General features: G+C 55.9%; 1 protein-coding gene across 6 annotated transcripts in view; it reads right to left on the reverse strand.

Annotated features, from left to right (window-relative positions):
- IQSEC1 (IQ motif and Sec7 domain ArfGEF 1) overlaps window positions 1-22,942 on the reverse strand; it is a 383,968-nt gene that overhangs the window by 151,005 nt on the left and 210,021 nt on the right. For 3 of the 6 annotated variants that reach the window (XM_039477279.2, XM_074404080.1, XM_074404076.1), the window contains one exon: window positions 795-839. The exons of the other annotated variants lie outside the window; for them this stretch is intronic. In XM_039477279.2, the coding sequence (XP_039333213.2) occupies window positions 795-839 (45 nt within the window). The remainder of the gene's footprint in view (window positions 1-794; window positions 840-22,942) is intronic. 6 annotated transcript variants of the gene reach the window in all.

Consider the following 22,942-nt stretch of genomic DNA (forward strand, 5'->3'; position numbering starts at 1 on the left):
CCTCCAGGACCACTCATCTCCCGCACTCCAAACAGGCAACCAGTCAACTTCTAGTCCCCTCTACAATACAGCACAGATAGATGTCCCCTCCTCCCCAGTTCACATCGATGCACCCAACACAGGCCTCCAAGCCACCCCACTGCCAGGACAGGCTGCCTGTCACTTGTCTTTCTTGCCCACGAGACTGGAGCAGGGATCTGCTGACTTCCAATCCAGGGAGCTTTCCCTCTAGGCACAGCCGCCAGTCTGTGGGGTGTGTGTGTGAAAACTGAAAATGCTCTTTTTGGAAGCCGTCAAGATACAAAGCACATGGAAGCAGAGACCCTCAGACACCCCAGCTCCCACCAAGCACAGCTACATACCAATAGAAACCATGAGGCTTCCCACTCCCCCCATCCCCCCACCCCCTTTCCCTGGCTGCAGCCTTGGTCGTCATGGGAACTGCCAGCTGCAGGCTGGTCCCCAGGGGACCCGCCAGCCTTGGATCTTGGAGGAACTATCAGCTGCAGCTTGATCCTTCAAGGGGCCTTCAGCTGAGCTCTGGTCTTTAGGGAGGGGACTTGTGAGTATAGTCCTGGTCTTTGGGGGGACCTTGATTTGAGGGGAAACCACTCCACGCTGTAGCTGTTCTCAGGGGATATTTCAGCAGTACCTCTGGTCCTTGGGGGAATTTCAGGGCCAAACGGTGGAGCTAATTTCCCCTGATGGCCTCTTGGAGGCCCGCCCTGGGTGCAGATGGGCAGTGGAGACCTAAGGAGATCCTGGGCAGGCTGGGGTGGACGGCAAGACAGTACCTGTATCGGTCAGTGGAGAGGCTGCTTCCGGTGTCCAGGGAGCTCCTGAGGTGGCAAAAGCAAGACAGGGTTACTGACGGATTCACGCACAGCCAACCCCTTGGGGGCCATGTCCGCTCAGGCCCTAGCAGGTGGTCCCAGGACAGGGAGCAGCCCTGGGAAGAGCGTCTGTCCCACATGCAAGAAACCATGTGCTTCTTTCCCCTGCTGAGTCAACTCTACTCCATGGCAATGTCAAATCCCACTGCCCCCTGTTCAGATGGAAAAACTGAGACTCAAGGAGAGGAAGCAAAGTGGGCAGGGTTAAAGATCTTCTCTGGCTGGCCCCAGACTTAACCTCGGGTGTGTTTGACCTGAGCCACCATGATCCTTCCCCAAAGAGCCCCGCACCAGGAATCTCTGCAGACCCACAGGTTTGAGCCCACCCAGCCTCCAACCTGGGAGCCCAGGGGCCCTGGAGCCCAGATTGCTGCCCAGAGACTTAGCGTCCAGCTCTGGATCTGGGCCCAGGAGCCTGGGTCCTGCCTCTTGCCTTTGACCAAGTTCGGTCTGTGCTATGGGGCGTGCGCCTGGAGCCAGCCCAAGTCAGATCACTTCCCACCTCCACCCATGACTAGCCATGGACTTGGTGCCTGTCCCTTTGCCTCTCTGTGCCTCAGTTTCTGCATGTATAAAATGGTAGTGGTAAAAGCAGATCTCTCACAGGGCAAAGCATGCATCTGAAAGGACTGTCTCTGCTCTACCTGACAGCACACCCCATGTTCTATGTCTTCAGGGCCTGGGGTGATGCCTTCCTTGAGGCTGAGGGGTTCTACCCAAGCAACACTGCCTGTCCCTGCCCAGATGGGGACCATCAGCTATGACACAGGACTCATCCCTAGAGACCGTGCCCTTGAAATACCCACTCCTCCAATGGCACCTGCCTTCCTGAATGGGGCACCCACACCCCACATCACTGCTCCACACGCTTCTCCCCACCTGAGGCCTCAGATGTCCAGGGCACAGCCAAGCCTAAGCCAAGCCCACTGTTTGGCCACAGTGGGCTTTGACATTCTGAGCCCATGCTGGCTGCCTGCCATGGGCCATCCCAGCTTTGGCCTCCCTTTCCCTACTTGCTCTCATACAAGAGCCCTGATAGACGCACTCCTACAAGGAGGCTGACCTTCCCTTCCCAGTCCCATGCTGGCCTGTGATTCCTCTATTTCCTGTCTAACTACCAGCACGGCCACTGGCAGACTCCGTGCTCAGCAGATTCGAATCCCCAGTGCCAGTCCCTGCTCCACACCATCCTTCAGGGACTCCTGTCCGTAGTACAATGCTTCCTTCTTCCCCAGCCCTGGCCGAAGAGGCCACAGATGGCACTCCTCTCCCCTCAAGCCAGAACCCACCCAGGGCCACACACCGTGGGCTCAGCAGCTCTACCTGTGTGCCAGCCATGCCCTGCCAAAGCTCATGAAGAAAAGAAGCTGTGAGGGGTGGTGTCAGGACGTCCTGAGCTCACTTCCTGGTCTGGTCACAGTCCTGTGCCCAAACTGGGGTGGGCAACAGGTTTTCTAGGAGGGAGAGTTAGCAAGGTGGCAAGCGGGCCCTCCCTCCCTCCCAGTGTCAGGACCCACCCTGGGCATGGTGAGGAATTTCGGCTTTCAGGAAGTCCTGGATCTGGGTAAGAGGACCCAGTCCTCCAACTCCCAGCCTGGCCGCTCAGCGGCACATGAGCCACATGAGATGATACCAACATGATGCGAAGAAGATACCGCAAAATGGTGCCAGGTTCCCGGGTCCCACAGGCAGAGCCCACGGTATTCAGGCCCAGAGTCGTCCTGCCACAAGCATAGTGATTCGGCTCCCAGCTCTGTCCCACTCTGGCCACATCAGGACAAACAATGACAAACACAGCGATATCTTCACCTACTGCAGGGAGCCCACCTTGAGCTGTGTGTTCTTCACAAACACTTCCTCACCCCACCCTTGCATTCCCCTTATGAGGAGCATGGAATCATGTCCCCATGTCACGGACGCTGAAGCACCCTGCTCAAACGTCCACCCCTCTCTCTGGCTGCCTACCTTGCACCCTCCTCACCGGACTCTTTCTTCCTCCTTCCTTCTTCCTTTCCTCTCCCTCCTTCCCTAGCTTGCTTCTCCTCTCTCTCACTTCCCTAAAAATAGCATTTTTTTTTTTTTGAGAAGTTTCGAAGTGGCAGGAGTTAGTGTTAACATTCACAGGTACGACCTCATTGAGCCCCGCAACGGAGGGACAGTCACACCCTACATGCTCTGACACACGGGTCCGAGGAACTGAGCTGTGTGCAATGCCCTCTGTCCAGCCAGAGAGTATGGTCACCGAAGTCGGCACGCAAAGCCGGGGACTGTCTGCAGGATGCAGCGTGCTCTTGCGGGCCCGCCGTGGCCCAGCGCCGAACCCCACAGCAGGCAGTGGCCCTGCCTGCCTTCTCCACTTCTCCCCACCTGTGTCCCTGTCCCCCAACGGGGACCCCTCTGTGGCCTGAAACACTCAGCATTTCCTCCCACTAGCTGCCTCGGTGTGCCCCCACCCCCACCCCCAGACAGTTAGCTAGGACTGGCTCTGTATGGAGACCCTCCCTCTGTCACCTGCCCTGTTGGGTCCAAGTTGTCTGAAGCCTTGTCTAGCCAAGACTGAAGCCTTGTTCTCCCTGCCACCCTTCTTCATCGCTCAGCACAGCAGTGCACAGGCCAGGAACAGGCCCCAGCAAGAAAGGCCCAGAGTGCGGGTGCACGGGGTCCCCAGTGAGACTCCCAGCCCAGCAGACCTGAATTTGGAATCAGCCCAAACTGGCTTTGCAAACCAGAAAGCGTCATTGCATGCATATTTGAGATACTCACATCGTTATTTATTATTACATAGACTAGTGTATATTGAGACACAAGAGCTCAAAGGTTAACATGTGAGTTCTAGAGCCAAGAGAACCAGGGTTCAAATCCTAGCTGTGCCACTTTTTAGCTGAGTGCCCTTGAGCAAGTTAACTACCCTCTCTGTGCTCCAGTTTAGTTTTTCATCTGTAATGTTTTTGGAAGATTAAACATGTTAATACATTTAAAAGGTGTAAAACAGTGCCAAGAACAGAGTCAGCATTCCATAAAAGCTAGCTCTGATTAGGACAGGACCCAAAAGATTTGTATGATATTCAATATACCTTATATTGTATTATACTACATATATTAATGTGACACCAACAACATACAAATAAAATATAAATTATATTAGTTCTATGAACATGCACACATATTTTATTAACACATTAACTCTATGTTAACAGATACTTGTTACATATACAAATATATGAGTCTCATTTAATACATGGGGGGCACTGGGGGTCAGAGGGGTACATCAATGACCTCGGCGGCACCCAGTCTCCCTGAAGCCTTGCCAGCCCCATGTCCAGAGCTCTGTCCACCTGCTGGAGCTGTGTTGCTTCCCCTGCTCCGGGTCCTCCCAGCATCTTCAGGGGACCCCGGTTCAAGCTCATGGACACAGAGCTGCCGATCAGCTGGGCAGGGCTCCAGCCCCTCCTCCATCCCTCACTTCTGGCTCAGAGACAAGCAGCCCATTCTAGCCGTGCTGAGTGAGGCCCCTCCTCCACCCCCAGCCCACTTCATGGCCTCCTGGGGAGGCTGCTTCCTTTCCTTTTCAGAACCAACTGGTTGCCCCAGGCCTACACCCTGGCACCGATTCTAAACAGCACCCGAGCATTGATGCGAAGTTCCAGAGCAGGAAAAAGTGCTGGCTCTGTGCTGCACAGTCAGGAGAGGGCCCCCAGGGAGTGGGCTGCCACTGGCAGCGGCACCATGGGGATGTTGGGGTGTGGTCTGTTCTGAGGTTGGGTGCTGGTTACATGAGTGGGTTCAGTTTGTGGCAATTCTACAGGCCATACGCTGATGAAGTGTGCACTTTCTGTACATACACAATAATTCAATAACAATGTACACGAAGACAAAAAACAGTCTGACTCACGTTCCGTCTCCAGCACCGGCCTGGAGTAGCAGAAGCCCAGGCCTCAGGCTGGGCTGGAACTGGGGGTCATCCCCTTTTCTTCCACAGCACATGCATGACCTTGGAAACGCCCCTCCCTGCCTCAGTTTCCCTCTGCTAAATGACGAAGTGGTCAGTGTTTCTATCCTAGCTGTATGGTAAACAGCTGGGGTGCTTTTAAGAAATATCGATGCTTGGGTCCTAATGCAGACCAAGTTCCTGCACCTTGGCCTTTTAAAACACATTGTTTAACCATAGATACGTAAAAAGTTCCAACGAAAAGTACAGGATCCGATGTGCCGCTTCCCTAGCCTTTCCCAGAGATAACATCTTGCACAAGTGCAGTACACCATCAAGGCTAGGAGAGCAGCAGCCCGCTGGGCCCATCGGGACTTCAGCAGTTACACACACCTGTGTGTGTTCACGTGATTCCCCCTCACCCAGCCCTGTGTGGCCACCATGATGATCCAGCACAGTGCTGTCTCCTCACCAGGCTCCCTGGGAACCCCCTGTAGCCCCCTCACCCCTTCCCACCAGCCCTCATCCCTGGCAACTGCCCATCTCTTCTCCATCCCCATCATTTTTTCGTCCCTCAAGGGCTGTACAAATGGAATCGTCCCGCGTGCCACTTTGTAGGACTGGCTTTCTGCCCTCAGCCCCATGCCCACTGCATTCAGCCATGCTTGGGCATGGAATGGAGGGTCAGCTCTGCCTCTCTGCTGAGCAGCGTTCCCTGGCATGGCCGGGCCAGTGTATTTAGCCATTCGCCTGCTGAGGGCATCTCGGCAGTTTTCGGTTTGGGGGCTGTTATGGCTCGGACAGCCGCAAGTGTTCTTGGAGCGGTGCGTGTGTAGACACAAGTCTTCACTTCTCTGGAACAAATGCCCAAGAGCCCAGCTGGTGGGTCGTATGGCGTGTGTGTGACGTGTTTTAAAAGAAACTGCCAAGCTGTTTTCCAGCACGGCTGTACCATCTCACACTCCCACCGGCAACGGGTGAGTGATCCAGTTTCCCCGCCGCCCTCCTGGCATTTCACGTTGTCCGTTTCTATGTTAGCCATTAGGACAGATGTCCACGGCGCCACGTCTAGCGGTGGCTCTAACCTCGTCTCCCCGTCGGGGACGCTGCACCCATCCTTCCACGAGCTTCTCTGCCTCCGGCATGTCACCCTTGCTGAGCGTCTATATGCACCTTCTGCTTCAGAAGCTCCCAGACCCAATGTGGAACTAGTGAATCCCCTCGGGCCTCCCAGGTTTGGACAGTTCTGTCCGTTTTTCAAAGAACCCATTAGCTGCTGTAAGAATTCTTCCAGAACACCCTGTGCTTTCTGAAAGGAACACTTGGATCCAGGCCCCAGTGTGGGGTCCAGGTGGCCAAAGGCATCGCTGAGCTGTCTCAGCCGGACGATGACCTTGTGTGGTCCTGAGAGGGAATGGGAGGAACAGGGAAGGAAGGCCGGGACCACGGGCAGAAGGGAGACGCTGGGAGTCAGCTCACAGCCCCGGCAGCTGCCATGGCTGGGCTTGCTGGCAGCAGCCGGTGAGTGGGCTGGGTCTGTGGTTTGGGGGGAGGGCACGACCTGGGAGGGGCCTGAGGCAGGGATGCTTCAGACTGCCACAGGCCCGGGAGGGTCTGTGTGACTAATCTGCCTCAATTTCCAAAGGGGTGGGGAGGCCGCAGACCTCCCTGTTCCACCGTCCCCCTCCCTCTTATTAAATAAGTCACACATATTCACTGTACCGACTTTAGAAAATAACAGTGAAACACAACAAGGAAAATAAAATCCTCCACCATTCCAACTCCCTGGGGATCCCCCGGTGTTAATATGTGAGGAGATTTTCTGGCTGTGCCTGTGCCTGGGTGTAGATGTGTTTTACTTACACAAAACTACGCTCCACTCTGTGAAACACTTCCCTGCACTTCGCACCGTCTCTCCAGTGTGTTTCTGGGTTTGGAAGCATTCCTCCCCTCGCCCCATGGAAAGCTGGTGGAGCCTGGCAGGCGCTCCCCCTGCCCACGGCGGGTGTTGAGCTTGGCTCTGTCTCTCTCGTTGGCCCTGGTAAACAAGGCAGTGGCTTCAATAGGGGTTCTGTGCACAGCCACAGTCTCTCCTTTAGGACCAATTCCTGGCATGGCTGAGACACAGGCGGGATGTTTTTCGGGCTCTGGGTACACCCGGATGCCCACCCAGAGGTGGGACCAACATGCTCCTACCGGCAGTGGACTGTGAGTATTGGACCATTTTTAGGACTCTGGAAGTTCCTCTGTTTGGGGCAGAAAGGAGGGCAAGGGAGGAAGCGGTGGGCACTCTTCTACTCTGTCCTCCGCAGGCCAGGTCCTAGCCCTGTGGCTTATGTGTCAGCCATTGGTGTCCACAGCCGAGCTATGGGCTGTGTCACAGATGAGGCGAACAAGAGCATGCTGGGTCTGCATTCCTGCCCCCCGTCACCCCCACCCCGACGTTGTCAGAGAGAAGGGAGCCAACAGTGATGCCAGGTCCCCCAGGCTCACTGTGCCCCTTGGACTCGGGGATGGGATGCAGTCAGCCTTCCTCTCTGGGGCTTCTGAGGCTGAGGTGCAGAGAAGTGAAGAGGGAGCCTCTGGACTCGGGCCCAGGAGACCCGTTGTGTCACCTTGTGGTCTCGTTCCATTATCCCCAGGGGGAAGGCTATTTGCCAATGGCACACAGCGGGACCCCAGGAGCCACCGCAGGGCACTCAGTTCAGGTGGACCCTGCTGGGCTTTCCAGTGCAGGCCTCACAAGCCACATGACCCTTCCTGAGCCTCTGTGTCCTCATTTGTAAAATGGGGCTGATCAGAGGTTACAGCAAGGCTTCCAGGAGCTGACGGCCGGAGGCGCTTCATAAAGTGGCCTGAAGGGCTGCCGCAGTGACTCACATCTGCCTGTCCTGCCCAGGCCTCCCAAGCCCTGAGAAGGCCACAGAAGGCTCCTGTCCACCCGCCACCGGCCTTCCTGTCCTGGCTCTGGACCACAGACCGCCCTGCCTGTGGGCCTGGGGGCCCCACCACTGGGCACAGTGAGGCGATTGTCCCAGGGTTGGCCTCCACAGCCCTCCATCCTGCCAAACTGCCCTGCCCAGGAGCTCAGCCCGCCTGCGTCTGGAAAACTCCCTGCTGCAGGGGCAGATGGCAGTCTCAGTGAGGGCTTCCTGGACAGAGAGCCCGGGGTGGTGAGGCAGAAGCCCTGGGGTGAGACCTGTCTGGGCCTCAGTTTCCCCATCAGTGTCATGAGGAGTTTGTCTAGAGAAATGGTTATTAACTTTGGCAGGAAGAGTCTCAGGCCACATTGAAACGATGCTTCATTCCACCTAGTCTCCAGCCAGCCCCCACTTCACACCAGGTGTAAGAGCACAGCACTGATTCATTTCACACTCACAACCACCCTGTGACATGAGATATTCTCATCCCCACTTTACAGGTGTGAAAACAGAGGCAGCTAGACATGATCAGAAGCATCACCATCCACGTGGGGCAGGGGCACAGGCGAAATACACAAACAAGGAAACCTCAAGTGATCCAGAAAGTAACACCAGGAGACCATGGACGGGCAGGGTGGCAGGGCAGGGAGCTGGCCCCACTAACCCGGTCCAGAGGTGCCTTGAGGAGGAGGCGACCACTGAACCAAAGTCACAGAGGGAGGCTGTGGCGTGCAAGGGGCCAGCAAGGATAAAGGTTTGCAAAGTGTCCTCAGAATATCCCAGGGAGGGGCCTTGGGGTGCAGGATCCAGGTCTGGGGTGGAGCTAGGCCAGGCATCTACTGCAGGAACGAACACCTAGCTTGCAGAGAGGCCAACCTGGCCCACCACACCTGCCAAGTAGCAACACCAAGATGTCACCCCACCATCCCAGCTTCTTCTGTGACCCCCAAAGGCTCCACCAGGGACTCTCTTCTTAGGGCAGCAGCACTAGTTGTGAGTGTCTCGGGGTCAGGGCATGTCCAGCTTCTCCTGGGCTTGTCTGGGTGGGATCAAGGCCTCACCATGTGGCTCAGAGCCTGACCAAGCCTGGGCATCAGTGTCCTTTGGTCCCAAGCCCAGGACTGCTGCTGAGTCCTAGGCCCAATTCACTGACGAGCAAGAAGCAGACAGAAGCCTTAGTCTAGTACCTGGTTGAGGGAGGGGGCACCTGCAATCCTTGGGGTTCAGCCCTCCCAACCTCAACTCCTTGCCCTGCAAGAACCATCTGGCACCACCCCATCTACAGGGCAAATAGAGCTTCCAATAAGCCCTCTGGGGTCTGCCTGGCCTTTCTGGGGGGTCCCTCCCGGGTTTTCAGCCTCTCCTCCCCCAGGTGTCAGACCCTTCAGGTGCTGACAGGATCTCATTTAATTTAAAAGCTTGAGTTTCTTATTTCCGTTTTACAGATGAGGAAACTGAGGCTCAGAAAGGCAGAGACCTCCCCAAGCCTCCTCAGCAGATAAGTGGCTCCACTCGGCTCCGGACCTGAGCCTGTGGGGCTCTGTCCCCTGCTCCCTCCTCTAGGGTTCCAGACCACCCAGTCAGCTCAGGAGGCTGATCTCCAGCCAGAACACCCTGGGCTCCTCAACCTCAGGATGGACGCTTGGCTGAGGCGAGGGTCTCTGAGGGTGTCCTTCCACTGGAGGTCCTTTGGATATTGAGAAAGCAACCCAATCCACCACAGAACCAGCAACTTACACATTCTTAACATTTCATTTTAATCGCTAATGCGTACTCATGGTTCGAAACTAAAATACAAAAGTTGTCAAGCGGAAGGTCTCCCTTCTAAATGATCCCCCTCCACCAGGCTGCCAGGCACACAATGCATAATACTTGTTCCCCTGGTGTGTTGTTCCTTACACGGAGCCCCATCTCTTGGGCCCCCTTATAGGATTTCCTTATGTGAACATAAGCAGACACACATGCGCACAGAGACGGGCGGTATCTATGTGCCTGCAATGCATCCATGTTCCCCAGGTCTCTTGTTCCTTACACAGACGCCTTATCCTGGAGGTAATGTGCTCCTGCCTTCCCCCAGTGACAGACTTTCGAAGTTGCTCTCTGGCCGCTGAGTCTCTGGCACAGCTGCCCATGTGGACTGAAGACACGGCCAGGGGATAGAGGCGGCCTCTGCTTCACAGCCCCCCTCCCGGACCTGAGCCCCTGACCTAAAACAGTGATGGGGGACACAGTGTTCACCTGCTGGTGCAGTGGAGGCCCCAGGCCAATCTTGGCCCCGTAGACTTTTCCATGCCCAGTGGAGGGTCTACAGGACAGCCCCCCAACCCACAGCACACCCTCAGAGCCATGCTGCCCTCACATGGCCAGACAAGCACACACATAAGACATACTCTTAGCACCACACACACACAGACACTCCATGAACACGGGCTCTTCCAGTGAGTGGCAGGGAACACCCCACTGTCCCCAGGCCTGGTCTTAGGTGGCCGAGCACAGACAGGAGATGCGCCTGGCACAGGGTCACACAATGAGCAAGGGTTAGGCTAGGATGGGACCCCAGACATCCTGCCTGCCAGCCTGAGGGCCCTACTACTGGCACAGTGAAATGATTGTCCCAGGGTTGGCCTCCAATGCCCCTCCATCCTGCCAAACTGCCCTGCCCAGGAGCTCAGCCACCTGACTGAGGAAAACTCCCTGCTGTTTAGGGCTCTCCTTACCCACTCCCACACCCCATGCCTGCATTCAGCAACCACATGAAAGGAAGATCTGCCCCCGGGCTCCCTGCAACTGAGGGCCGGAAGCCCAGACAGCAGGTGACAAAACAGCTCAGGCTTAACTCACACATCTTTCTCATTAAGAAAAAACATTTTCAGGCCTGGCACAGTGGCTCACACCTGTAATTCCCGTACTTCGGGAGGCTGAGGCAGGCGGATCACTTGAGGTCAGGAGTTCGAGATCAGCCTGGCCAACATGGTGAAATCTTGTCTCTACTAAAAATACAAATATTAGCCAGGTGTGGTGGTGTGCACCTGTAGTCCCAGCTACGCAGGAGGCTGAGGCATGAGAATTGCTTGAAACCTGGTGGGCGGAGGTTGCAGTGAGCTGAGATGGCGCCACTGCACTCCAGCCTGGCTGACAGAGGGAGACTCTGTCTCAAAAAAAGAAAAAAAACATTTTCAAATCCACTGTGGGCCAGACACTGTGCTCAGGCTGGGCTGGGCACTTCCACACAAACCCCATAGAGATGTGAAGGTTAGGAGACGCCAAGAAAGGGTAGGGACACGATATGCTGAGTGCCCTTGTGTGCCTGGTATATGACCTCTGTCCTTCCAAACATCCTTGGGGGCAGCACTGTTATCTCTCCCACCTTGAGGAGGAGCAAGCTGGGGTTCAAAGAGGTAACGGAGCTGTCTGAAGTCACACAGCAGGCGATGGCCCTCTTTGTGGCCGGTCAGCGTTGTCCAGAGCAGGACCTGGAGGACAGCTGCAGGGAACCTGAAGCTTAATGGGACGGGGGAAGCAGAACCCACTCCCAGCCTGTGGGCTCAAGGGTGTGTTGGTTTCTGGATAAACGGAGAGCCCAACCTGCCTCCCATCCCCTACCACACACGAGAAGGAGGAGCTGGAAAACGCCGTCTGAGTGCTGGGGTTTCTGTTTTAGGGGCGCAAGATGCTGTCACGGCATGCTCTGTTCCCCACGCATCTGTCTCTGCTTGGGACACAGAGCATTCTCCTGGCACAGAGCTGCAGCAGGGCCTCTAGGCCTTGGGTGCCCTCAGCCCAGAAGGTGGCTGACGGCTTCGGGCAGCAGCGGAGAGCACTGTCCTCAGCCAGGTGGGTGGGCTGAGCCCGGAGGCGCAGGAGGTGGATGGAAGGGTAGTGCCCTCACAAGGGTATGAGAGTGGGGATGGTGCCAGCCTCTGACACAGCCTCTCCTGGGGTAGCCATATCTTCCTGGGCTCCCTCTACCCTTTGGTGCCACCAAGGTCACTGTCCTGAGTCTGACCTCCTTCAACCCCGACTTCCAGAAACAAGGAGCTCAGTGCTCCCGGGGTCCTCCCTGGGTGTCCTGTAGGGCTCTCCTTACACCAGCAGGCCCCAGCCCAGGGGCCCATCTTGGCAGTGGTGCTGCCATCCATCAGACCCTCAGGCCAGACACCATGGTCTACCATGCCTTTGATGCCCTGTTCTCCCCTGCTCCCTCCTAGCCTTGGGCTGAATCTCTGCGGGCACCCTGGGCACCTGTGCTCCAGCAGCTGCGCTGGCCTCCCCCTCAGACTATCTCCAGCTTTTCCTATCACCTCCTGCCCACTCAGCACAGGCCTGGCACAGGGGCACCCTCTGGGTGATGTGAGAGAGGTGGTATGTGGGCTCACGCCTGGAATCCCAGCGCTTCAGGAGGCTGAGGCAGTAGGAACCCCAGGGGTTCGAGACCAGCCTGGACAACATGGCAAAACCCAGTCTCTACAAAAAAAAATATATAAAAAATTAGCCAGTGTTGTGTAGGTGCCTGTAGTCCCAGCTACCTGGGAGGCTGAGGTGGGAGGATCAGCTGAGCCCAGGAATTCAAGGCTGCAGTGAGCCGAGATTGGGCCACTATACTCCAGCCTGGGTAACAGAGCAAGACCCTCTCTAAAAAATTGAAAGAAGGAAGGAAGGGAGGGAAGCAGGGAAGGAGGGAGGGAGGGAGGAAAAAGACAGACAGCATGGCTGGGTGTGGTAATCCCAGCACTTTGGGAGGCCGAGGCGGGCAGATCACGAGGTCAAGAGATCGAGACCATCCTGGCCAACATGGTGAAACCCCGTCTCTACTAAAAATACAAAAATTAGCTGGGCGTGGTGGTGAGTGCCTGTAGTCCCAGCTACTCAGGAGGCTGAGGCAGGAGAATTGCTTGAACCTGGGAGGTGGAGGTTGCAGTGAGCCAAGATTGTGCCACTGCACTCCAGCCTGGGCAACAAGAGTGAGACACTGTCAAAAAAAAAAAAAAAAAGCGACAACGAGACAACATACACTTCAGGCTAAAGGAGATGATGTGGGTCTCTGGTCACTCTGTTGGTCTAGGAATAATTCTGTAGCAGCAGTGAACGGTTCACAGCAGTGAGGTGGCCCTCAGGGGTCACAGTCTGATGGGAGGACTGGGTACACTCAGGGTTGCTGTGGGTGCTACATGCTGGGTTGGTGATATGCTCTGCACTGGCCTCAGAAGGGAAGAGGCACCAGCTTGGGGATGGCATCCAGGCAGTGGAAATGTCTGTGCTGAGGAGTGCCAGTGTGTGCCCAGGACATGACCTCTGTCCTTCCAGACATCCTTGGGGGCAGGGGTTGTTATCTCTCCCACTTTGCAGAGGAGCAAGCTGGGGTTCAGAGAGGTAATGGAGGGGTCTGCAGTCACACAACAGGTAAGCGCCATCTTTGTGGCCAGTCAGCACCACGGGAGAGTAAGGTGGGGAGGTGGAAATGGTCTGTGAATGTTGGCCTGCAAAGAGGAGGCAGGTGTGGCTGAAAGGAAGGGAGTGAGGGTGGGAGTAGGGGGGCTGAAGAGGGCCGGGAAAGGCCAAGCCCTGTAGTGAACAGGCTCCTGCAGGCAGGCCCAGGACCTTACACCTGGGTCCAGGTTTGATGGCAGTGAAGGCAGATGCAGTTGTAGGAAGAGGGGTGACCAGCTCCTGCAGTCTCAGAGCCTTACTCCATGCCCTGGCTTTCACTGACGGGTAGGGTAGCCCGGGGAATAGTCCCCTCCCCCTCTGGGCTCATGCTCCCTCTGGATCTGGGCTTCCTGCAAGGGGGCCACCTGCCCAAGGCTGGATGATGGGCTGAGGGCATGTCTAAGGAACAAGGATAGGACAGAGGCAAAGCCACAGCTGGGGCAGGGTGGGAGCCGGTGTGTCTGGTCAGTGGTGTCAGCCCTGCCCCCCGGGGCCTCCAGGACCAGGAGACTCATCAGCCAGAAGCTCCAGGAGGAGCCTGCCGCCATGAAGACAGGCACCCTTGGTCCTGAGAGGGGTACCCGGAGAACCAAGACTCAGCAGAGGGAACACGGGGCTGTGCCCAGGCCCCAGGCCCAACAGCCGGAGTCTGAATCCCACCTGAGCCCAGAGGGGGACTTGAGAGGAGCTACGTCCCTCATGGACCCCAGTCTCCTCTGCACATGGGCTCCCGAGCCCTGTATTGCCTCCAGGGTAGGTCCCAGAGTCTCTCCTCATTACCTCCTACGAGAGTGTTCTATAAACTGGGACATACACATGCAAAGGTGACATTAATTCCAGCCACAGCATCCCAGGCCACACGTGGCCTGGCCCTCCCTGAGAAGTTGCTTTTGCTCAGGAACACCCTGTGCACTTCCTACACCATGGATCGTCATCGCCCTGGCCCACGAGGCCGGGAATGGCCCATATTACAGATGGGGACTCGGGGACAGAGCCAGCAGCACGGGCGTGACTGCCTCTCCTCCACACTGTTCCTCCCCAGGGAGGCTCAGCACAGCCGGGAAGGATCTCCCCTCCCTGAGGGGCTGGTAAAAGGATTTCAGGTGGATCTGGCACAAATGATGAGTTTTCTCATGTAACATACAATGCCCTAGGCAGTTTTAAAAAATATCTATCACTAGCAAAAGAGGAAAGATGAAATGGTAAGAAAAATTGCTCGTTTTTAGGTCCTAGTTGGCAAAGTAAGAGGGGGATGTGCCAGCCCAGGGGTACAGTTGAATCCTGAACATCCGGGGTCCTAGGACTTACCCAACACACGCAGTCCCCTGCTCCCACCAAGGTCCACAGGGCCCCTGACACACAGACCCCACAATCCCCACCCTGTGCTGATGCCAGGGGCCAGCCACCTGGCGGGGGATGCTGGGCTCGCCTTCCTGGTGCCTGTTCAGTCTAGACTTGCCCTAAACTGCCAGGCTCTTCTCTAACACCAAGCACAGCGCATGGCCTCTTCCTAGACTTGGTTTACCCCCACCCCAACAAACACACACGTTTGAATTCCCCTCCTAATTCCCAGCCCCGTGAGTGGCTCAGCGGGGCCGACCCCAGGCTCCAGCTCCAAGTGTGCCCAAGTGAACGAGGCTGGCCAATCAGCACGTGGCTCCTCCTGGGGATGGAGATGGTTTCAGGAATGGCCATGAGCCCCAGGTAGAGCAGGGGGACTGAGGCTGCTGAGGGGTCTGGAGCCTCCACACAGGAACGCGTCCTGGGGAAAGGTGAACAGGACACGGCCACGGGAGTGTGGGAGCCCCTGGAGCCAGCCACACTGAAGCCAGATCATGGGACACTCACTGACGGTAACCACAGAAATCCCCCTTGCTTGAGTTTCTGCCGTTTGCCACCCAAAGGCTCCTGATGGATATGCTGTTACGGCCCCACCTCCCTTCCCTTCCCAGATGTTCACATTTCTTAAGTCCTAGCACACCTGAAGGCCAGCCCTGCGTCATGAGAATACAGGGGAGGAAGGGGACAGGAAGAATCTCTATAGGTCCCAGATACACCACAGGCTTTATGACCTCATTCTGTCCTGATGGCCACCCTGCAAGGCTGGAATTATTAGCCTCATTTTACAGAAAAGGAATTCGGTTCAGGGAGGTTAAGTAGTCTGCCCCAAGTCACACAGCCACTGGGCAGCAGAGAAGGGGTTCCGTGAAGAGTGGTGGATCCTGTCAGGGGAGGTACAGAAAAAGGTCGTGATTATCCCCCAGATCTTGGACCCCACATCTACTGGGCCCACCTGGTCTTGGGGAGCACCTCTGAGGCAGCCCGACCTCTCTGCAGCCCAGAGACAGTCCGGGGACAGAAGCCTGAATAAGGAAGAGGGCTGGAAAGACTTGGGGGCATTTCTCTCTTATTTGATAATGGAGGGAAAATGGGAGGAAAATGCTGTTATTGTGGGGCCACCAAGAGACCTGAGAGACAGGCAGCGAATTTCAGCCAGGGCCTGGTGACTTAAGATGCATCACTTCCCTTAGTAATCATTCCAAGCAAATGCTAGGGATGTCTTGACGAGGAATGGAGCCCTTGGAGCCAATGAAACATTTTTCTTTAGCCATGCTCATGTCAGCCCCCTGCTGAGCCACAGGGGTTGCTCTGACAGGACCCTCATCCCTCGGCGGTCAGGCCAGTGCGGCAAGGTCACACCATGGGAGACAAAGGGGGAAGGGACATCTCTGGTGCAGCGTGAGCTCCTCGGAGCCCTGTGTCCCGAGCTCACGCTCAGGAAATGGGATGCACAGGAGAGGGAAAAGCCGGGGCTCCTGGGCTGGGCAGTCTAGTGGGCAAATCCTGGCCCCTCAGAGAGTCAACACCACACCTGGCCTGGCTTCCCCACTGCCCTGTTCACTGCCTCAGTCCTGCCCACATCCTCACCAGCCATGCCCCGACTTTCAACCAGTGACAAGTCAACTCACTGACAGCCAATTCATAGAACAGTCAATTTGTAGAAAGACAAAGTCATCAAAAGTACTTGCTTCCTTCCCTTAACCTTTTAGCTTTAGTTGACTGGTCCATTTTTGTCTTCAAAATGGCATTTGATGGAATGTTATTTGTCTCTGTCCCAGCTGCCTACTGCAGTGGCGGGAGGCAGAGACAAGTATGGTGACTGTGTCATTAGGAACGCTGCCGGCAGGGCAGAGGAGGGCAGGAGTGGCCATCAGCAGGGCTGTCCTGCAAGCCCAGGGGAGCAGGAAGGCCCACCTGAGAAGAGGCCTGGGCTGGGGCTGGGGCCCTTGTTCTGGGAGGCATCTGAGGACAATGGATAAGACCCTCGCTCCATCAGCTAACTGACATCCACCACCTGCTGGCAGAGCAGGGTCTTAAACTCAGAACCCCTGGGGGCCAGCCAGGCCCCAGCTGGCAGCAAAAGGGGCTTGTGCTGCCTTTCTGGGGTGAGGGGCTGACCCCACTGCCCCTGGCCGGATTCAGCCTTGGACAGAAGGGGCCAAGGTGTCTCAGGTGTCAGGGAGGGGAGGGCAGTACAGTACAGGTTGGTGACCATGTGTACCACCAAGGAACTGAGATTAGGAGGTCACTGGCTGTCTGCTGTCCTCTAGTCACCAGAGATCTCGGCCTGTCAGACCTGATACCTACCCTTACCTTTTTAAAATTAAACTTTCTTTTGAGATAATTGTATATTTATTTACAGTTATTTAAAAAATACAGAGAGATCTTATACACACCGTTTCCCCCAACAGTAACATCTTACAAGACTGTAGGACTCCATCACCACCAGGATACTGACGCCGCACTGTCCCCACATCTTAGGCAGATTTCCTGTTTTGCTCATACTGTGGAGCCTACACACATGATAAGCCTGCATAGAACTAAACACACACATACAGGCACAGACAAGTACCACCACAGTCAAAATACACGGTAGCTCCATTATCACAACGATCCTTTGTCCAGCACCCTCCTCCTTAAAACCAGAGCTTTGCACTATGCTCTTCTCTCTTCTCAAGTGAAGTTGACATGTCATGTCATCTATCTACACACATGTTTAAAACAGAACCAAGAGAATGCCCGGATGGTAACATTACAAAAAAAGAGGAAAATAATTTAGAATAAAATAAAGGATAAATTGTCACATTAATGGTGGGTGGGCCTATCCTTTAGTCACCTGCCTGGTCATGTGACAGCGGCCACAAACCCAGATGGATGCTGGAGTTCTCTGGGGTTTCTGGCACCATGAGAGATGCCATCCTTGGTGACGTAGTGCTCTGAATGGTGGCAGCTCTTGGCTGAGCTCCGAACATATCAGAGTCTGATCTTTCCTCAACTTCGAGAGCAGTTGCATTCCTGGAAAACTCAATGCATATTCAAATCATACAAAATGCATTTTGTGGTTTAGTCAAGAGGAGTGAGGACTGGACTCAGACAGCTGCTGGCAGATTTTCACACCCATAAACACCTGTGCGGATTCTTGGTGGGGGGCCTGCCCTGCACCACCTAGGCTGTCAGGTTCCCTGGCCCCGCTCCCACACGCCCTCTGGCAGCTCTGCCTGCATCTGGGGCCCACTGGCAAACAGATGCTGACAACCGTGCCCAGGACTGACCTGAACGGAGAGCCAACCAAGGTGACAATGATGAGAGGCTCAACGCATAGGCTTCCTGGAGGTGTGTGTGTACGGGGGAGGGGGGGAGTTCATCTTGGAATGCTCAGGCCCAGTCCTGCCAGCCTCCCTTCTTCCTGGGGGAGACACACAGGGCATGGCCTCCTTTCATGGAGGTCCCACTGCAGGCAGCGGCCAGGGCTTCTCTCGGAGAGAGACCACCGCCTCCTGCAGGGGCCGGCTGGCCACGCGTCCCCCAAGTTGAGCATTTCACTGGCTCGAATCCAGAACCACGAAGCAGGGATGGGAAAACTAAACTGCTCTGTGTTACCAGCTTGCTGAGGGACCACTTCCATGATGAAGCACTCATCTACATGCACAGAAATTCACCGAGGACCCAGAGGAACTGGACATAGCCGTGGCCTCTGGGCAGAAGAACGAGAAGCGAGGGTACCAAACGGAAAGTGTGCAGCCTTTTTCTGTACCCTGTGGGTGAATAATCTCTCTGTTACATGAATGCATTTTAAAAAACAACAAAGCATCCCTTTTGTAAGCTAAACTTCATCACTCACACTCTTATTCAAGAAGGGGACATTTAACACAAGATACCACTTTACTCCATTAGGATGGCTATTATTAAAGACAAACAGGAAATAACAAGTGACGGCAAAGATGTGGAGAACCCGGGACCCCTGCGCGCTGCTGGAGGGAGGTAAAGCAGTGCAGCGGCTGCGGGCGGCAGGACGGCGCCCAGCCAGCACCTGACCTGGCCGTCCCACCTCTGAGTACACACCCAAAAGAAACGGAACCAGGGACTTGGAGAGGTATTTCCACCCCCCACCCCCACCCCCCCCGTTCACAGCAGCACTAGTCACAACAGCCAAAAGGCGGAAACAACCAAATACCCATAGAACTGCACAGTGGAACAGTGTTCAGCTTTAAAAAGGAAGGAGGCTCTGACCACTGCTGCAGCATGGATGAACCTTGAGGACGTGATGCTTAGTGAAGTAAGCCAGCCAGGAAAGGACAAATGCTGTCCCATTCCACTCACATGATGTCCCCAGGGCAGTCACATTCACAGGAGAATAGAATGCGTACTGCGGAGCCTACACACGTGATAAGACTGCATACAGCTAAACACGCACAGACAGGCACATACAAGTCCCACCACAGTCAACGGTGGCATTTGTGTGTGCCTGCGCCACATTCTACTCTACTCCGTCAATGGTGAGCAGAGTAGAATGGTGGAGAGCAGATGGTGGGCGCCAGGGGCTGGGGATGCCAGATGGGGGTCTGCGCTTACAGAGCAGAGCCCTGTTTGGGAAGGTGAAGAAGTTCTGGAGATGGATGGTGTGGTGGCTGCACTACACTGGGAACGTACTTACAGCCGCTGAAGTGTGTAATTAAAAAGGGCTAAAATGTGGCCGATCTGCACAATGGAACAGTGTTCCACTTTAAAAAGGAAGTTTTCTGTCTACCTACCACAATTTTAAAAGTGGTGATTTGTGCCTTGTCAGGCCAGGCCCTGCAGCGATGCCAGAAAGCAAAGGTGGGACTTCCGGGCAGCTGGTGACAACAGAGGGGCTGGCACGGGGTCTGTCGCAGGGAGGACTCGCCATGCGGGAGCTCCAGGAGGGGACCAATTTGCCTGGGGGAGTCAGGAAAGAGGCACAGGTCGGACTGTGAAGTCTGAGGCGAAGGGGAGGAAGGGCACTCCCGGCAGAGGAGCCAGCATGGGCAAGAGTGTGGCGGGGTGAGCCCTCCAGGCAGGGCTGGGCAGGAGGTGGAGCGTTGTAGGATCAGGGGAGGCCAGGAAGGCTGAGAGAGAGGGCCTAAGAAGAGAGGGGCATGTCTAGGAAGGGGTGCCCACTGCCCCACCCTGTTCTCTTCCCAGCTCTATCCAGGAGCAGCTCTGGCGGGTGCCATCAACGTCTTATTTACTGTTCCTCTCTGGACGGTCGGCTCCATGCAGTCAGGGCTGGCCTGGCCCGTTTACAAGCATAGCCCACAGGCCTGGCGTGTGTCAGGATGTGGACTAGGTGTCCAGTGACCACGGTGGGCTGAGTGAATGAACGGGTGAGTGATCGGCAGAATGGGGCCATGGGAACGAGCCAGCATGCCTAGAGCTGCTGTGCCTGGCAGACACCGCTCCTCCCACTCCCGGCCCGCTGTGTGTCGCAGCATAACTAGGAAGCTTCCAGATGAGGTCATAGGCCCAGAGAGGGCAAGCAGCCTGCCCAGGGTCACACAGTGAGGCAGGAACAGAGCCAGAATGGAGCCTCCCTGTCCTGCTGTGTAAAGCCCCAGGTGGGCCAGGGCCTCAGAGACAAAGGGGCAGCGTAGTTTCACCCACTCTACCTGCAGGGAGCCTCCTTGGGTAAGAGTGAGAAATAAGAGAACAGGAGCTATCCAACAGGCAGGAAGGAGCGGGAAGGGCAGACAGGCTGTGTCATCAGTAGGCTTTTGGGGCAAAGCAGTGCGCTCTAAGGTGAGCCTGGGAGCAGCTTATTCAGCACCCAGGAGCAACGCCTCCTAAGCCCCCACTGATGGTGACAAAATTGGTCTGGTTCACAGGTACTGGGTGCTGGGCTCCCAGCCACTGTGGGACAAATACTCTTGGTATCCGGGACAAGCGGGCTGGGGGCAGCTGTGCCGCAGGGACAGTGGCCAACATTCCACACAGTGCTTGCGGTGGGGCAAGGGGTGGGGAGGGTCAGAGCCTCAAGGCTGGGGGATCTGGAACCTGCTTGGGGTAAGGCACCAGGCCCCCCAACAGCTGGACCCCCTGACGGCCCTTCTCCCCTTCCTCATCCCATCTCTGTGCACTGGGTGGCCACTGGCCCCACCCACAAGGGCGCACAGACCTGGCCAGGGAGGAGCAGGGTCTGGAGTCAGGCAGACTCACTGGCTGTGACCCAGAGCAAGGCCCTTCCCTGGAAAATAGGATGACATACAACCACCCTGCCAGTGTTGTGGGATTCAACAAGATAAGGCCCTTCTGTTGATATTCTTGGAGACCAAGTGAGCGAGTCAGCGCAAGGAGGCAGGCCAGGGCCCTGAGGAGAGGGTGCCAAGTCCTTTAGGGGTGCAGGGACCTTGCGGGGCTTCAGCAAAGGGCCACCAGAAAGGGACAAGGATGACTCGACACTTGCTGAGCTTGGGGCCAAGCCTGCCCACTGACATGCAGGTAAGCCCCAGAAGGGGAGTATCAGCCCTGCTACACAGAGCAGGAAGTCAGGCCCAGTGCCTGTGCTTGGGAACTTGGAAAAAGATGCTGACCACGGGCTGACCGAGGCCCAGCAGGGTCCTGCCCCGGGGCTGGCACCAGTCCAGGCCTTACCCTTCCTCTGAGGCCCAGGGAGGTCCTGGATGCCAGACCTGTCCTTCACGGATCCTTTGGTGGAAAATGGTGGCAGGTGGGTAGATCAGAGGTGAGTGCGTGCCTAAGCCGATGCTCCTTATTGCCTGCCTGTCCAGCAACTACCAGAAAAGTCTGTTCCTCTCGGTCTCTAAAATTCACCCCAGACAGGGTCTCTAAGTCCCAACATTGTGCCAGGCCCGTGCCAGCTTTGGGTATACAATGGGGAGCAGACCTGGGCCCTGGCCTTCCAAAGGAGCAGAGGCAGTGGCCAGGCCTCTGAAATTTCAGGCCCCAGGCTCATGACACCCCCGCATGGCTGGGAGGTCCCAGTGCAGTTCCCCAGCCTCCTTAACCCTCAGTCTTTTCTTCATATCTTTGGCCTCCAGAATAATGAGTCTCTTTGGGCTTCCATGAGCAACCCCAGCCCCTTACCTCTCTTCCTGGCCTAGTCTGCTCCAGCCACACCATCCTCCCTCTGTGGCACAATCCTGCCAAGCATGCCCTCACCGGACCTTGCACTTGCTGTCCCCTGCACCCAGGGCCCTCACACTTCTCCTGGATGGTTCCTCCTAATCATTTAGATTTCTGTTCAAAGGCCACCTCCTCCAGGAAGCCCTCCTTACTTCCTGACTAGCCACGTAGTTCACTGGATCCATTACCACTGGGCACTCTACCATCTTCATTTCTCTGTGTGCTTCTCCCCACAGTATCCCCTGAGAGTGGTACCCTCTCAGCGGTTCCCAGCACTGAGCTGGGCACACAGCAGGTGCACTATGAACATTAGCTGAACACAGGGAGGTAGAGACCCAGGCCTGGCTGTGTGACCTTGGCTGCATCCCCCAGCCTTTCAGAGTCATAACCAGGACCTTCCCAATTGCCTCCTGGGCTGTAAAGGGCAGACAGATGCTACAGCATTCTTGGAAAATAGCCCAGTGCTGTGTGGGTCATTCACAGTGACCATTTTTAACAGTGATCACTGCATCTGCATGGCAGGAAGGGCTACTCGTCATCACGTGTGCTTGAGAGTGAAGACTGGGCCTCAGGTTCCCCACCTGCATCTCCCTCTGTGGGCTGAGGCTGCTATTCCTTGGCATCCAGCCCAGGCCCACTGTCCAGAAGATGCTGATAACTGTGCCTGCAGAACTGAGCCAGCCCACGTGACAATGGTGACGCCTCAATGCACAGGTTTCCTGGAGGTGTGGACTATTCCAGGCCCAGTCCCACCAGTGTCCCTTCTCCTGCCTGGGGGAGACCCCTTCCTTCATGGAGGCCCCACTGCAAGCTGCAGGCCAGGGCTTCCCATGGGAGGGAGACCACTGCCTCCTGCAGGGGCTGGCTGGTCACCATGTCGCCCAAACAGAAGGAAGAGAGGGGCCGGGACAGTTCCAGAAAGTGAATGAATGAATGAGCAGGCATGGGTGGCAGAGTGTCCCACTCCGACCTGGCCGAGCAGCCCGCACCTCACACACCACACACTCTGCACAGCCTCACTTCCTGCGTTCAAGTGACAGGATGTGACGTGCCCAAGAGGATAGAGGGTCCCCATGCAGAGAGGATGAAAAGGACGCTGTAGTTACAGAAGTGGGGGCCAACCGTCATTCAGACACCATTCATGAAGCTGTCAGTATAGCAATAACCTTGAGTGTTAGCAAGTTTGATTCAGGATCTGATTCTTGGAAGCCTCCTGATGTTCCCCCATTGGGTTAAGAAATCTTCTGCTTTTGTTGTCACCCTTCATCCCGTCCAGTGTGCCACCTTCACAATGGACTGAGCCCTTTATGGGCCAGAGTTTCGATTCCATA

The sequence above is a fragment of the Saimiri boliviensis genome, chromosome 8 (genome assembly GCF_048565385.1).
Source record: "Saimiri boliviensis isolate mSaiBol1 chromosome 8, mSaiBol1.pri, whole genome shotgun sequence".
NCBI classification, from domain to species: Eukaryota; Metazoa; Chordata; class Mammalia; order Primates; family Cebidae; genus Saimiri; species Saimiri boliviensis.